The 12,290-nt window shown below is 43.5% G+C and overlaps 1 protein-coding gene across 1 annotated transcript in view; it reads left to right on the forward strand.

Moving 5' to 3' along the window:
- Window positions 1–10,768, forward strand: part of CHN1 (chimerin 1) — a 40,641-nt gene extending 29,873 nt beyond the window's left edge. The window contains exons 3-7 of the mRNA XM_015426643.1: window positions 2,683–2,856; window positions 3,580–3,657; window positions 5,492–5,629; window positions 6,409–6,514; window positions 9,945–10,768. Coding sequence (XP_015282129.1) covers window positions 2,683–2,856; window positions 3,580–3,657; window positions 5,492–5,629; window positions 6,409–6,514; window positions 9,945–10,116 — 668 coding nt within the window. The 3' untranslated portion in view covers window positions 10,117–10,768. The remainder of the gene's footprint in view (window positions 1–2,682; window positions 2,857–3,579; window positions 3,658–5,491; window positions 5,630–6,408; window positions 6,515–9,944) is intronic.
- The last annotated feature ends 1,522 nt before the right edge of the window (window positions 10,769–12,290 follow it).

Genomic DNA, 12,290 nt, shown 5'->3' on the forward strand with positions numbered 1-12,290 from the left:
AGAGGAGGGGCGATAGCTGAATGGGGAGAGCACACACTTTGTATGCAGAAGGTCCAGTCCTCATCATCTCCAATTAAGAGGATGTGAGGTAACGCGGATGGAAAATATCTCCCCCGAGAGGCTAATCGGACATTAACACTTTCCTCATATAAACTTTGTTGATTATTTATTTAATACATTTTTATCCTGCCGTTCCTCCAAGAAGCTCAGGATGGTGTACATCATTCCCCCCCCCCTCCATTTTAACATCACAAAAGCTCTGTGAGGCTGAGAGAGAGTGTGTGACTGGCCCAAGGCAGAGTTGGGATTCAAATCTGGGTCCTCCAGATTCTAAGTCTGCCACCCGTACCACTCCACCATACTGTTCAGTCTATTTTATGGCCACTGGCATGAAGTCGACATGGGAGGAAAACTCCTCTAAGCTCCTCAAAGGAATGTGACGTTTGTCTGATCTCATACTGTTGGGAAACTTCGCTGTATATAGCCTGAGGCAGATTTACGAGCTGAGATGAATTCCCTCTAGGAGTGACGGCACTTGAATATAATAAAAGAAGCCCACATCAGTCAAACCAAGGGCCCATCTAGTCCTCAGTACGGTTTCCAGAAATGGCAAACTAGATACCTCTGGGAAACCAACAAGCAGAGCATAAGATGACAGTTCTTTCACACTATTTGTCCCCAGAGACAACCTCAAAGGAATACTGCCTGAGCATGGTGATTCCAATTTTCTACCATGGCTTGAACTATCTCCTCCATGTATCTGTCTATTCTAGACAAACCCTCCATGAATTTGTGTAAGTATTTCCTCTGTGTGTGTCAAGTGGTGTCAAATCACTTCCGACTCATGGTGACCCTATGAATCAGTGTCCTCCAAAATATCCTAGCATCAACAGCCTTGCTCAGGTCTTGCAAACGAAGGGGTGTGGCTTCCATAGAGTCAGTGCATTTCGTGCTGGGTCTTTTCCTGCTGCCTTCAACTTTCCTGAGCATTATTGCCTTTTCCAGTGACTCTTGTCTTCTCGTAATGTGACCGAAGTACGATAGCCTCCGTTTGGTCATTGTCGCTTCTAGATGAGAGTTGAGGCTTGATTTGATCTGGAACCCACTTATTTGTCCTTTATGGTCCACAGCATCCTTAAAACTCTCCTCCCAACACCACAGTTCAAAGGAATCAGCTTTTTTCCTGCCATCTTTCTTCAGTGTCCAACTCCTAAACCCATACATAGTAATGGGGAATATTATGGCATGAATTAGCTTGATCTTGGTCACCAGTGACACAGCCTTACACTTAAGAATCTTTTCTAGTTCCTTCATGGCTTCCCTTCCCAGTCTCAGTCTCCTTCTGATTTCTTGGTTGCATATCCTATTGCTCGTGTATGCCTATGTTGCATACAAGTCCTGGGGGTGAGATGAGGACATGGGATAGCTTGATGTCTTTACCTCTTGGAAGATGAGCAGGATTGGTACTTGGACGGGAGATCAGAAAGGAAAACTCTGCATAGGAAAGCAATGGCAAACCATCTCTGCTTCTTACTTGCCCTGAAAGCCCCTTGCTGGGGTCTCCATAAGTTGCCTGTGACTTGACAGTATTTCACACACACAAACCCAGGTCCCAGGGATACTAGAGGCCGTTCTCCTTCTGACGGATATCTGCTTATGTCATAGCATCAGGACATAAGCAATTACTGCTACTTAAACTGTCTCATAGTTATCTTTGCTGTCTCTTTATAAAATTAATTTGCAATGGTATATACATGTTATATGCATTGTTTTAGAGACTCTCTTGGTTTAGTTGTTCTGTGAACAGGCTGTTAAGACTTAAAATCCAAGGAACAGGGTGGTCTTACCTTTGAATGAGAAATTCATACAAAAACATCAGTGTATTTAAGCACTAATATCAAAGTTGTTTTTTTTAAATGGACTATGTTATTGCTGTTGTTGAATTATGTTATGTTAAATGTAAAAGAAATAAAATTCTTTTTTTTAAAAAAAGAAATCGGTGACCCAGTTTGCTCCAACAATTGGGGACTTAGATCCATATAGATACCCAACCGTCTGTATTACCAAAGTATTTCAATAAATTATAGTAATCTGGAAACAAATGTGCTAGTACAAACAAATCCCACAGAAACCTCTGAGCCATGCGCAGATTACCCATCCGCACATTGACTCATGCGGGGGAGGATCACAGGGACTAGGGTATGCATGTAGGTGCTTCCTCTGTGTGTTCACACTGTGCAGAAGATTGCACAAAGGGCGGGGCCAACATACTCAGGTCTGTTCGCCCTCCCTGCATGGGGAGTCAGCTCACAGACAACCCAGCACAGGGCTTGAGTCTTCACAGTGGAGCCAGCAGTTCCATAGAACTGTTAAAACTGAGCTGTTTCGTCAGGCGTTCCAATAAGAACCGATTACGCTGGTGGTGTTGCACTAGCACTTTATCACAGGGTGTATTAGCTGGGATTTTATGGAACTGTGTTTTATATTTTGTAAATCTTGGTTTTAACCGAATGTTGGTTTTAACTTGCTTGTAAGCCGCCCTGAGCCGCTTCGGCGGGAGGGCGGGGTAGACATTTAATAAATAAAATAATATATATATATATATATATAAATACTCATCTCATACCATTAAATCCTGAGATAACCTGTTTGTTTGCTTGTTTGTTTACCTATTTCCATCAGATTGTGGCTTAAATGTTCACAAGCAGTGTTCCAAGATGGTCCCCAACGACTGCAAGCCGGACCTGAAGCATGTCAAAAAAGTATACAGCTGTGATCTGACCACGCTAGTAAAAGCACACTTCACAAAAAGGCCAATGGTTGTAGATATGTGCATTAGGGAGATTGAATCTAGAGGTAAGGCATGCTTCCTGAGTTTGGTTGCCTTGCTCATAATTCTTTTAATTAACCTGGATCTACTGAAGTTTAAGCTGAATGGAAGGTCAGAGAAGCATTGTTTGAAAGACCCTGTTTTCCTTGAACTATTAATGTGTAACATTGCATTAATGCACAAATGTTATGTCTCTGCTGAGTCCCTAATAATGTGTTGCTGGATGCAAAATATTGTTTGCAGTGCTTCTGGATAATATGTTTTCCTGCTATTGAGTGTTTTCCTATGTTAGTTTGTACAGATGTTCTTCTTCCCCATATATTTTTGTGAAAAACAGTCAGTAAAACAACATTTGTTGCTTGGCTCCCCAGTAATTATGTATTTCCTCCTCTGTAATAATGACTTGTGCTAGAATATTGCTGTTATGATATTTAGATGTATGCAAATCAGTTTAAATATACTGATTCGAGTGGTTTGTTTTTAAATTCCATTGCAATTTGGTGACATCTTCCATGTTCTAGGGTCCATTATCATAAATATGCTTATATACAAAATGATTGGGTACTGATCATAACAGTGCTGCCTATTTACGAGTGAGGGCTTGCTGTTAAATCTGGTTTAGAATGAAAAATGAGGTTTAAAAAACCCTGTTTGGATTTATATGCATAGTTGTTGGCAGAGATCCTGGTGGTCAGAAAGATAAATATTGTTTAATCTAACATTGTTGCTGTTGTTTCTTAACGGAACAGGACTCAATTCTGAAGGGCTCTACAGAGTGTCTGGATTCAGCGAACTGATTGAAGATGTCAAAATGGCTTTTGACCGAGGTATGTTCTTTGCTATAAAAGTTAGAGTCAATATTTTGGCCATAATCCAACACCCAAGGGGGGAATTGCACGTGTTTCTAGAACAGCAGTCCCAGCTCGTGTCTGAGTGCATTAAATTGCTTTATAGAATATTTGAATTTTACTTATGTTTTGTACTTATGCTGTTAATAGAGTTGCCAGATGCCTCCTAGCAACCAGCGAGGTATGGGGGGGGGGGACTTACCAGAAGTGGAAGGTAATGTCACCGGTGATGTGGCCACGTCATTTCTGGTGTGTACACTGCAACATCAGGGGACGCTCTGGTATTTGGGCAAAAACTCTATGGTAAAAATGTCTTCTCCCATAGAATATTTGCCCTAATACCAGAGCATATCCCAAACGGTGCTGACGTTACCGGAAGTGCACCGGAAGTGACATTGCCTGGGCCTCCCTCTTTCTCCTGGTAAATCCCCCTGCTGGCCAGCTGGTTGGCAGCAAGGAGCAGGGCCTGGCAGTGGAGAACCCCCCTACCTCCACTGGGGGCATCTGGCAACCCTAGTTGTTGACCGCCCAGGCTGCCAGGGAAGGAGTGAGATAAAAATCAAATGAAATAAATAAATAAATAAATTCCCCCCGGCAAATCACTTCTGAAACAGACTGTTTTCAAAAGCCGCTTACAATAGGTAATTGAGGTGTGGAAGGTGGTCTGCTGCTCAGACTAGTTGTCCAGAGCCCAGCTGTTGCAAAAGTGATCAGTGCATGGGATGAACTGGCCTTGGTCGGGGAGAGTGGCTGGTGTGGTTTTTTTTGTTTTTTTTTTAGTTTGAAAAAGGCCTTTATAACATGAAAAATTCCAGAGTCTTTATAACTTTTTATTGTGTAGTGGGTTGAACGCGTGTCGAAACCACTGGGACCGATGTAGCGATCAGCATGGTTTACTGGTATACAACAAAGACAAACGGCCGACTGGCCAACTATATACATACCCGGGGACACACCCCTAGGTCCCGTTGGTGGGTTTAAATCTCCCGCCACGGTCCCATTGGTCCCCCAGTGGAGAGACCAGGAGCCTAGTCCCTATTGTTACTCCAGAGTCAAGCTCTGGAGTGTTTGCTGGGCCCTTGTGGCAGTCAGCAGACACAACACTTTTCCTTAAGGAAAATAACGATGGAGGAATCTTTCAGCAATGTCAGCATGGGGGTCTTTGTCTTGAATAGCATGTTAGCATATCAGAAATACTCGCCACAGGCTTATAAAGAACATGATTATTTAGGAATCCTTGAATAAGAACTCAGTCCCCCGCCGTGCAGCAGGGGAAAGCCCTCCATACAGCAGTGGGGAGGTAAGCAGGTGTCTTTTTAAGGGTGGTGAAAGGAAGGAGTTCACTACGCAAAAATCTCCACACACAGAAAACGACATGAAGATTTTGTTTTTAGTTATTACTTCCGCCTCACCTTGGGAGGCGCAGGAGTCGTTCAAGAAGCATAACTGCCTAAGCCTGTGTGTGTTTTTCCCCAGGAGTGAAGTTTGCCATTGAGGACGGGGGGGACCCTTTGTCCCCTTTCCTGCCTTCCAGCCTCCTGTTATTCCATTCAGTTTTTACTAATAAGTTTACCGTGACATTCCCATGTTGTGCTTTTTGAGGGAAAACAGCACAATATGGGGTAGAGGGAAGACAAATGGCAGTGTGCCAATGGCAATCCCATATTAACCAGTATGTGATCCTGTATATGTATCGTATGTACCGACTATGGCGGCATTGGATCTTAAAATATGGTGCTTTAACTTTTCACATTTGCTACTAGCCTATCTTTCTGCATTCTTCCTTTCCCCCCTCCCTTTTTTTCCTGCACAGATGGGGAAAAAGCAGACATTTCTGTGAATATATATGAAGATATCAATATTATCACAGGTGCACTTAAACTGTACTTCAGGGATTTGCCGATTCCTCTCATCACATATGATGCCTACCCAAAGTTTATGGAGTCTGCAAGTGAGTTTTACATTTTTCCCCCCAGAAGAAGTTTTTGTTTTTCCGATTAGTGCTTTATGTTGCTAAATTTTCCCATATGTTTTATTTACTTGCAATTTAAGGGGATAACGGGTAACATGCAAAGTGGTTTGCCATGCTGTCGCTTTTCAAGTCAGGAGAAAACATCTTTTCAGTTATGGAATGTGCGATGCTGAGTCCTATTCCATATAAATACACGTCTTTGTCAGAGAGGCTATTACTACCAGTGCTTGAAGACAACGCGTGTAGGACAGCCAGTCATCTTGCAGAATTCCATCAGTGGCACTGAAATGACTATAGAATTCTAGCCTTAAGATTAAAACAAAAAGAAAGCTGCCTACTCAATTCGAAACACCACGTTGTTTAAAGCAGGAGTTGGATACAAAAGTAGCTACCGCAATATATTATACAGTGGTACATTATCAAGCTAGATTGTGTTTGTCTTTAGTACTAGAAAAGAGCAAAAGTCCAGTAGCAGCTAAAAAGACTAACAAAATTTGAGGCAGGGTATGAGCTTTTGTGAGTCCCTGCTGCATCTGAAGAAGTGAGTGACTCGCGAAATCTCATACCCTACCACAAATTTTGTTAGTCTTAAGATGATACTGGACTCTTGCTCTTTTCCAGTGGTACATTATAAGTGCTTTAAATAACAAATAAATAACAATTGAACTCCATTGACAAAAAAAAAATGGAATGCAGTCCCTTGCACTTCAGAAGAGTCTTTTGTTAATTTAAGCTTAAATGCGGTGATCCTGTTTCAGAAATCACAGATCCTGACGAACAGCTGGAAATACTTCATGAAGCACTGAAACTGCTGCCGCCAGCACACTGTGAAACGTTACGGTATCTCATGGCACATTTAAAAAGGTATGGGACTTAGGAACATCAAACTGACTTGCGTGTGTGTGTGTGCATGCGCATGTGTAACTTCAACCAACTTTTACATAAGCTTAAGACAGGTTTTGTTTGACTTGGGTCAGCTAAACTAGAAGAGATGGCTTATTGCAGAGGGACACTTTCTCTCTGGCCCCAGTAAATCCTGTGGTTTGCAGTCACACCACCATTGTCAAGGTTTTTAAGGTTACCTGTAACGATCTGGAGTCAAAGCTCCCTTCGCCAGATTCACTTCACATGCCCAACCTAATGGCGACTTTTATCTTTTTATCAGCAGGCTTACTAAGAGCTGTTGTGGCGAGGGAACCGTTAATGGAGTTCTTGTTTTCCATTTTGTTTGGTCAGCCAGCAAATTAGTATATTTGGAGTCTCTATAAATAGAAGCTGCTGAGCTTGGACGCCTTCCAGACAACTTCCACTGACTCGCAGCTCTTAACTGCACTGCAAATATCTGAAAGGGTTTTACTTCACACAGGAGACAGAATCATGCCTTAATGGGGGGAAATAATTTTCATGTTTTGTTTTTACAATTCATCAGTTACCCAGCAGTGGATATTTAATCCATTATGCGTATCCAGAAAGAGATTTATTTCCAGTTATAAATCAGTAATGCATGTTAGACCCTTTAAAAAAAAAAATAATCTGCTCACAAACTAATTTACAAATGGAAATCTGTTCTAATGAGAGAGATAATTAATTGCCATAAAGGAAAGGAAAGCTTCTCAAGACAGTAGTGTGTAGGTTGTTCCCTTGAAACAGCAGCTGGAGAAAGGAGAGAGTCATTCTTGATGTATCACTAGTGAAATATAGCAATGTTGGATGTGATGGGATGGCCCTATCTTGTCAGATCTTGGAAGCTCAGCCATGTCGGTACTTGAATGAGGGGACTGCCAGGGAAGACTGTGCAGAGAAAGGCAGTGGCAAACCACCACTGCTTCTCACTTGCCTTGAAAACCAGGTTTAATTATACACTCTTCCACATGCAGCTGCTGGTGTGACCTTGGATCAGTCATAAGTTCTTTCAGAGCTGTTCTCTCAAGAGCTGTCCTCAAACGAGCTCTCTTGGCCCCACCTACCTCATAAGGTGTCTGTTGCGGGGAGGGGAAGGGAAAGGAGATTGTAAGCCATTCTGAGGCTCCTTCAGGTAGTGAAGGGCAGGGTATAAATCCAGTTTGGTGTAGTGGTTAAGTGCATGGACTCTAATCTGGGAGAACAGGGTTTGATTCCCCACTCTTCCACATGCAGCTGCTGGTGTGACCTTGGATCAGTCATAAATTCTTTCAGAGCTGTTCTCTCAAGAGCAGTCCTCAAAAGAGCTCTCTCAGCCCCACCTACCTCATAAGGTGTCTGTTGTGGGGAGGGGAAGGGAAAGGAGTTTGTAAACCGCTCTGAGACGCCGAGTGAAGGGCGGGGTATAACTCCAATCTCCTCCTCTTCTTCTCCTTCTTCATTTAAATGTGTACATCTGTTACAATAAACATTTCTCAACTATATGTGGTATTTTTAGCTGAAGTTTCCTTAGGTGGCACAATTATTTGCTATCCAGAGCCATCATATTACATTTTATTGTTTATCTGATGAATAGAGCAAATTGGGAAGAGTAGAGGCACATGGCCACATTCCCTTAAGTATCTGCAGCCTACAGGATCTGTAATGGCATATAACCTCTCAACAACCCTGTGGGGTGGCGTAAACTAAGCAATAACAACATGCCCAGATAATTCATAATATGTATTTAATTTAGTACATTTTAATCCTGTTCTTCCTCTGTATGACTCAAAACAGCATATGTTGGGTTGTTTTCCCCAGAGAGCCAGGTGTGGTATAGTGGTTAAGAGCAGCAGACTCTAATCTGGAGAACCGGGTTTGATTCCCCACGCCTCCACATGCAGCCAGTTGGGTGACCTTGGGTCAGTCACAGTTCTCTCAGAGCTTTCTCATCCCCACCTACCTCACAGGGTGTCTGTTGTGGGGAGAGGAAGGGAAAGGAATTGTAAGCCACTCTGAGACTCCTTCGAATAGTGAAGGGCAGGATATAAAACCAAGTCTTCTTCTTCATCATCATCCTCACAACTACAAACTTGTGAGGTAGATTAGGCTTAGAGAGAGTGACTGGACCAAGGTCCCTCAGTGAAATTCATGGCAGAGAGGGGATTTGAAGTTGGGTCTCCAGCTTCTAGTCTGACACTCTAAGCACTGCACCCCACTTTCTTAGCCCATAATTAACTAAGGGATGATGCGCCCAAACTGCTTAAAGGCAGGCAGCCAGTTATCTCGGCACTTGTTGGTGATACCAAAACTTTTAAATACTTCTTAAAATTTAAACAGAAATAAATATGGTGCAATATGTGATCACAGGAAAGCTATGTTAGCCTAAGTCAGACCATTGGTCTCTACAAATCAGTATTCTCTACTCTGAGAGACAGCCGCTCTAAAATAGTCAGGCAGGGAGAGATCTTTCCCAACACCAGGAAGTTGTGATTTTTAATTGGAGGAGACCATGAGAAGAGCCCTGCAGGACTAGACTAGTGGTCCACCTAGTCCAGCCTTCTGTTTTACACAGTGGCCAAACACTTGCCATAGAAGCATAGAGGCCTAGGCCGTCTCCTGAGGCTGTCTCCTAGTACTGGGTTCCAGAAGTGTGCTCCCTCTGAATCTGGAGATATTAGGGACTGAACGTGGAATTCAACCCTGTCACAGAGCCACAGTCTCTCCTCAAATTAATGTGAGCTGAGCCTTAATTCTTCATTTTCCTATAACAGATCTCCAACTACCACCTCTTGTTTTGCCACCTCACCCTGTGATGGACGGGTTAGGTTCCACCTCTCTCTAAGAACCACAAGTGGGAGCTGACAGAATGGTGGTGAGAGGCTGACATCTGAAAACTGTTTGTTCAGCTCAGTGAGAGTCAGACTGGCTGAGCGAAGGAACAGTAAACTCCAAACCAGAGTGTGGCAAGAAGGCCAGACTAAAGCTGACTGGAAGAAAGTCAACTTGTAACAAAGAATGCCTGAATAGGGCTATAGTTCAAAAGTTCAAGTTAAAAGGAACTTTGTAAGGTGACAACATGGGGTTTAACTACCTTGGTGACAACCTCAGCTTCACCCTCAATCCACCTTATGGCTACTGCTTTACAGAGCAGCCTTTCCTCAAGCCTTGGTGGCCACCATTCCCATCTAAGCAACCCTGGGAATGGTAGTTTGGGGTTGAGGATCCCTAACACTATCTTCTCAGCAGCCTCACCAAGCAAAAGACTGCCGGATTCTTTTCAGGAAGCCATGACAATTCACTTGTTCGAAACTGACTTTGACTTGAACATCTCGAGTTTTCATTTCTGTGTTCACGGGATCAAGGGAGTTGCTAACCATATTCCTGATTTCAACCGTAACCACCTTTGTTACAGGGTAACGCTTCATGAAAAGGAGAATCTCATGAATGCAGAAAACCTCGGCATTGTGTTTGGACCGACGCTTATGCGAGCGCCAGAGCTGGACGCCATGGCTGCCTTGAACGACATCCGTTACCAGAGACTTGTGGTGGAGATGCTTATAAAGAACGAAGATATTTTATTTTGAACTACTTGTTTGTGAGGTGGTGCGTGCACGAGAGTGGTTTTAAAAAATGGACATTGGCAAAAAAAAAAGTTTCCGGGGATGATGAAGGAATATTTGGAAGTAATTGAGCCAGCTGGTGTAGCTGAATTCCTTAGTGTGAGGTGTTGTTGTATGGAAGATGCTTAATGGCGTTGCTTCTGTGGCTCCATTCCAGACAATGCTGGGGAAAAGTTAAAGACATCCTCTGCTTTCCTGCCCTAGTAGTTTTGGTGTTTCTTCAGGGTACAGGAAACTCGAGCTTGTATGATCTGCTCCTCGCTGTCCCACTTTGGCGTGGCTTCTGCTACAAAGGACAACACAAGAACAGCACTGCATCTGTGCTCTGGAGTAGTCTGTGGTTGTACTTTGGCATGTTTCACAGTGTAACTCTGTTGTGGATTCGTTTTTTATGTTCTGTATAGGTTTCAGAGAGGGAAGAAGACTGCGGTGAAGCAGAGCCTCTAGCTGTTCATCCACTGTGTATCATTCTCTTTCCTACTCTGCAGGATAATTTCATCTTAGGTTCTGTAACCTCTTGGGGGGTTTTGGTAGTACATTTTCTTGTGCCAAAAATTATTTCGATTGCCACTTTTTAGGTAATGCCTTTTCTCATGGCTCTGGTTGAAGAGGGCGACACCGAACGACTGAGGATGGGTTTGTGATTGTTTTTAAATTGTCATTTTGTATTTTTATTGGGCATGCCTATTAATTTATTAAAGTGTTGCCTTAGAACCTTATGAAGTCTTGCTACATTTTTTTCCAGCGTAACCCCCCCCCCCAAAAAAATTATCATTTTGAGATTAACACCTCAATCCTGTACACATTTACTTGGGGAGTAAATTTACTTTGAGGCTGAATCCCAGATAAATTCATAGATCTGCACTTTACAGCGCAATTGTTTTGAGATTAACACCTCAATCCTGTACACGTTTACTTGGGGAGTACGTTGCCTTTGAGGCTGAATCCCAGATAAATGCATAGATCTGCACCTTACAGCCCAATTATAGGAAGAGTTATAAATGCCTAAATCCATTGAAATGAATGGTTTGGAGCCCACATTAAACCTCTGGTGATGGAAGGGATTTCCCTCAGCGGAATGAGACTTCCTTGCCTCCCTGCTCCCACAGGAGCCGAAAGTGCCATTAATGGGGGGGGGGGCAAGGGTACTGTGTCAGGAGGGGAGAACCGGTCAAACTCACACACAGCAGAAGTTTTCTGCAGGATCCAAGCCAGTGATCCTTCGTGTGTGTAAAATGCCATCAAGTTGCACCTGATGTAGGGCACCCCCAGCAAGCGGCTTTCAAGGCAAGTGAGAAGCGGAGGTGGCCTGCCAGTGCCTTCCTCTGCAGCATCGTCCTTGTTGGTCTCCTTTCCCAGTGGTGACCCCGCTTAGCTTCTGAAATCTGACGAGATTGGTCTACACCATGCTGCTTCCCCCCCCCCCAATGATCTTAAGCACGTGTAATTCTATATAGATCAGTCCTTTGCATAAGTTCCAGGACAATGAGGTATTGCATCCTGGACCTCACCCTGGTGAAACATTCAGTACTACTGGTTCCCAAAGTGGGCAATACTGCCCCCTGAGGGGTGCACTGGAACGATCCAGGTGTGCTGGAATGATCCAGGTGTGCTGGAACGATCCAGGTGCAGATCCACAAACTGCATCTTTTTGACCACTTCTTGAAAATAGATGTCCAGGGGGGCGCTGGAAAGGGGGTGGTAGGCCAAATAAGTTTGGGAACCTGTTGAGTTAAACCTTCTGTCCCTGGGCATGATCTTGCTGCCATCAGTCTGGCACATCATATTACTAACCAAGGAAAACAATAAGGTAAGTTGTAGCGGATTGGCAAAATTTGGCTGAGCTTCATGACTGTTCTCCCGTTGCCTTGCTTTCAGTACCAATTCAACTGAGACAGCACAGTCCCCTGCTTTTGCCAATACGTAGCTAAAGAAGTGAGCCATCAAAGTGGCTGTTTAGCACAGAGCTTCTATCTGCACCAGCAGATTACCTTGCTAGGATCCTGACAGCCATACTGTCCGTTCTTGTTCCCAAACGTTCCTCTGCTTACCTCTGTGTTCACTGAGTCATGCAGACAAACTAAAGTGACAGATTATTCATTTTGTTATAAGTGATTTAGCAAATAATGCAAATTAGT

Source organism: Gekko japonicus, unplaced genomic scaffold, assembly GCF_001447785.1.
Source record: "Gekko japonicus isolate JY-2015 unplaced genomic scaffold, Gekko_japonicus_V1.1 scaffold2078, whole genome shotgun sequence".
Lineage (NCBI taxonomy): Eukaryota > Metazoa > Chordata > Lepidosauria > Squamata > Gekkonidae > Gekko > Gekko japonicus.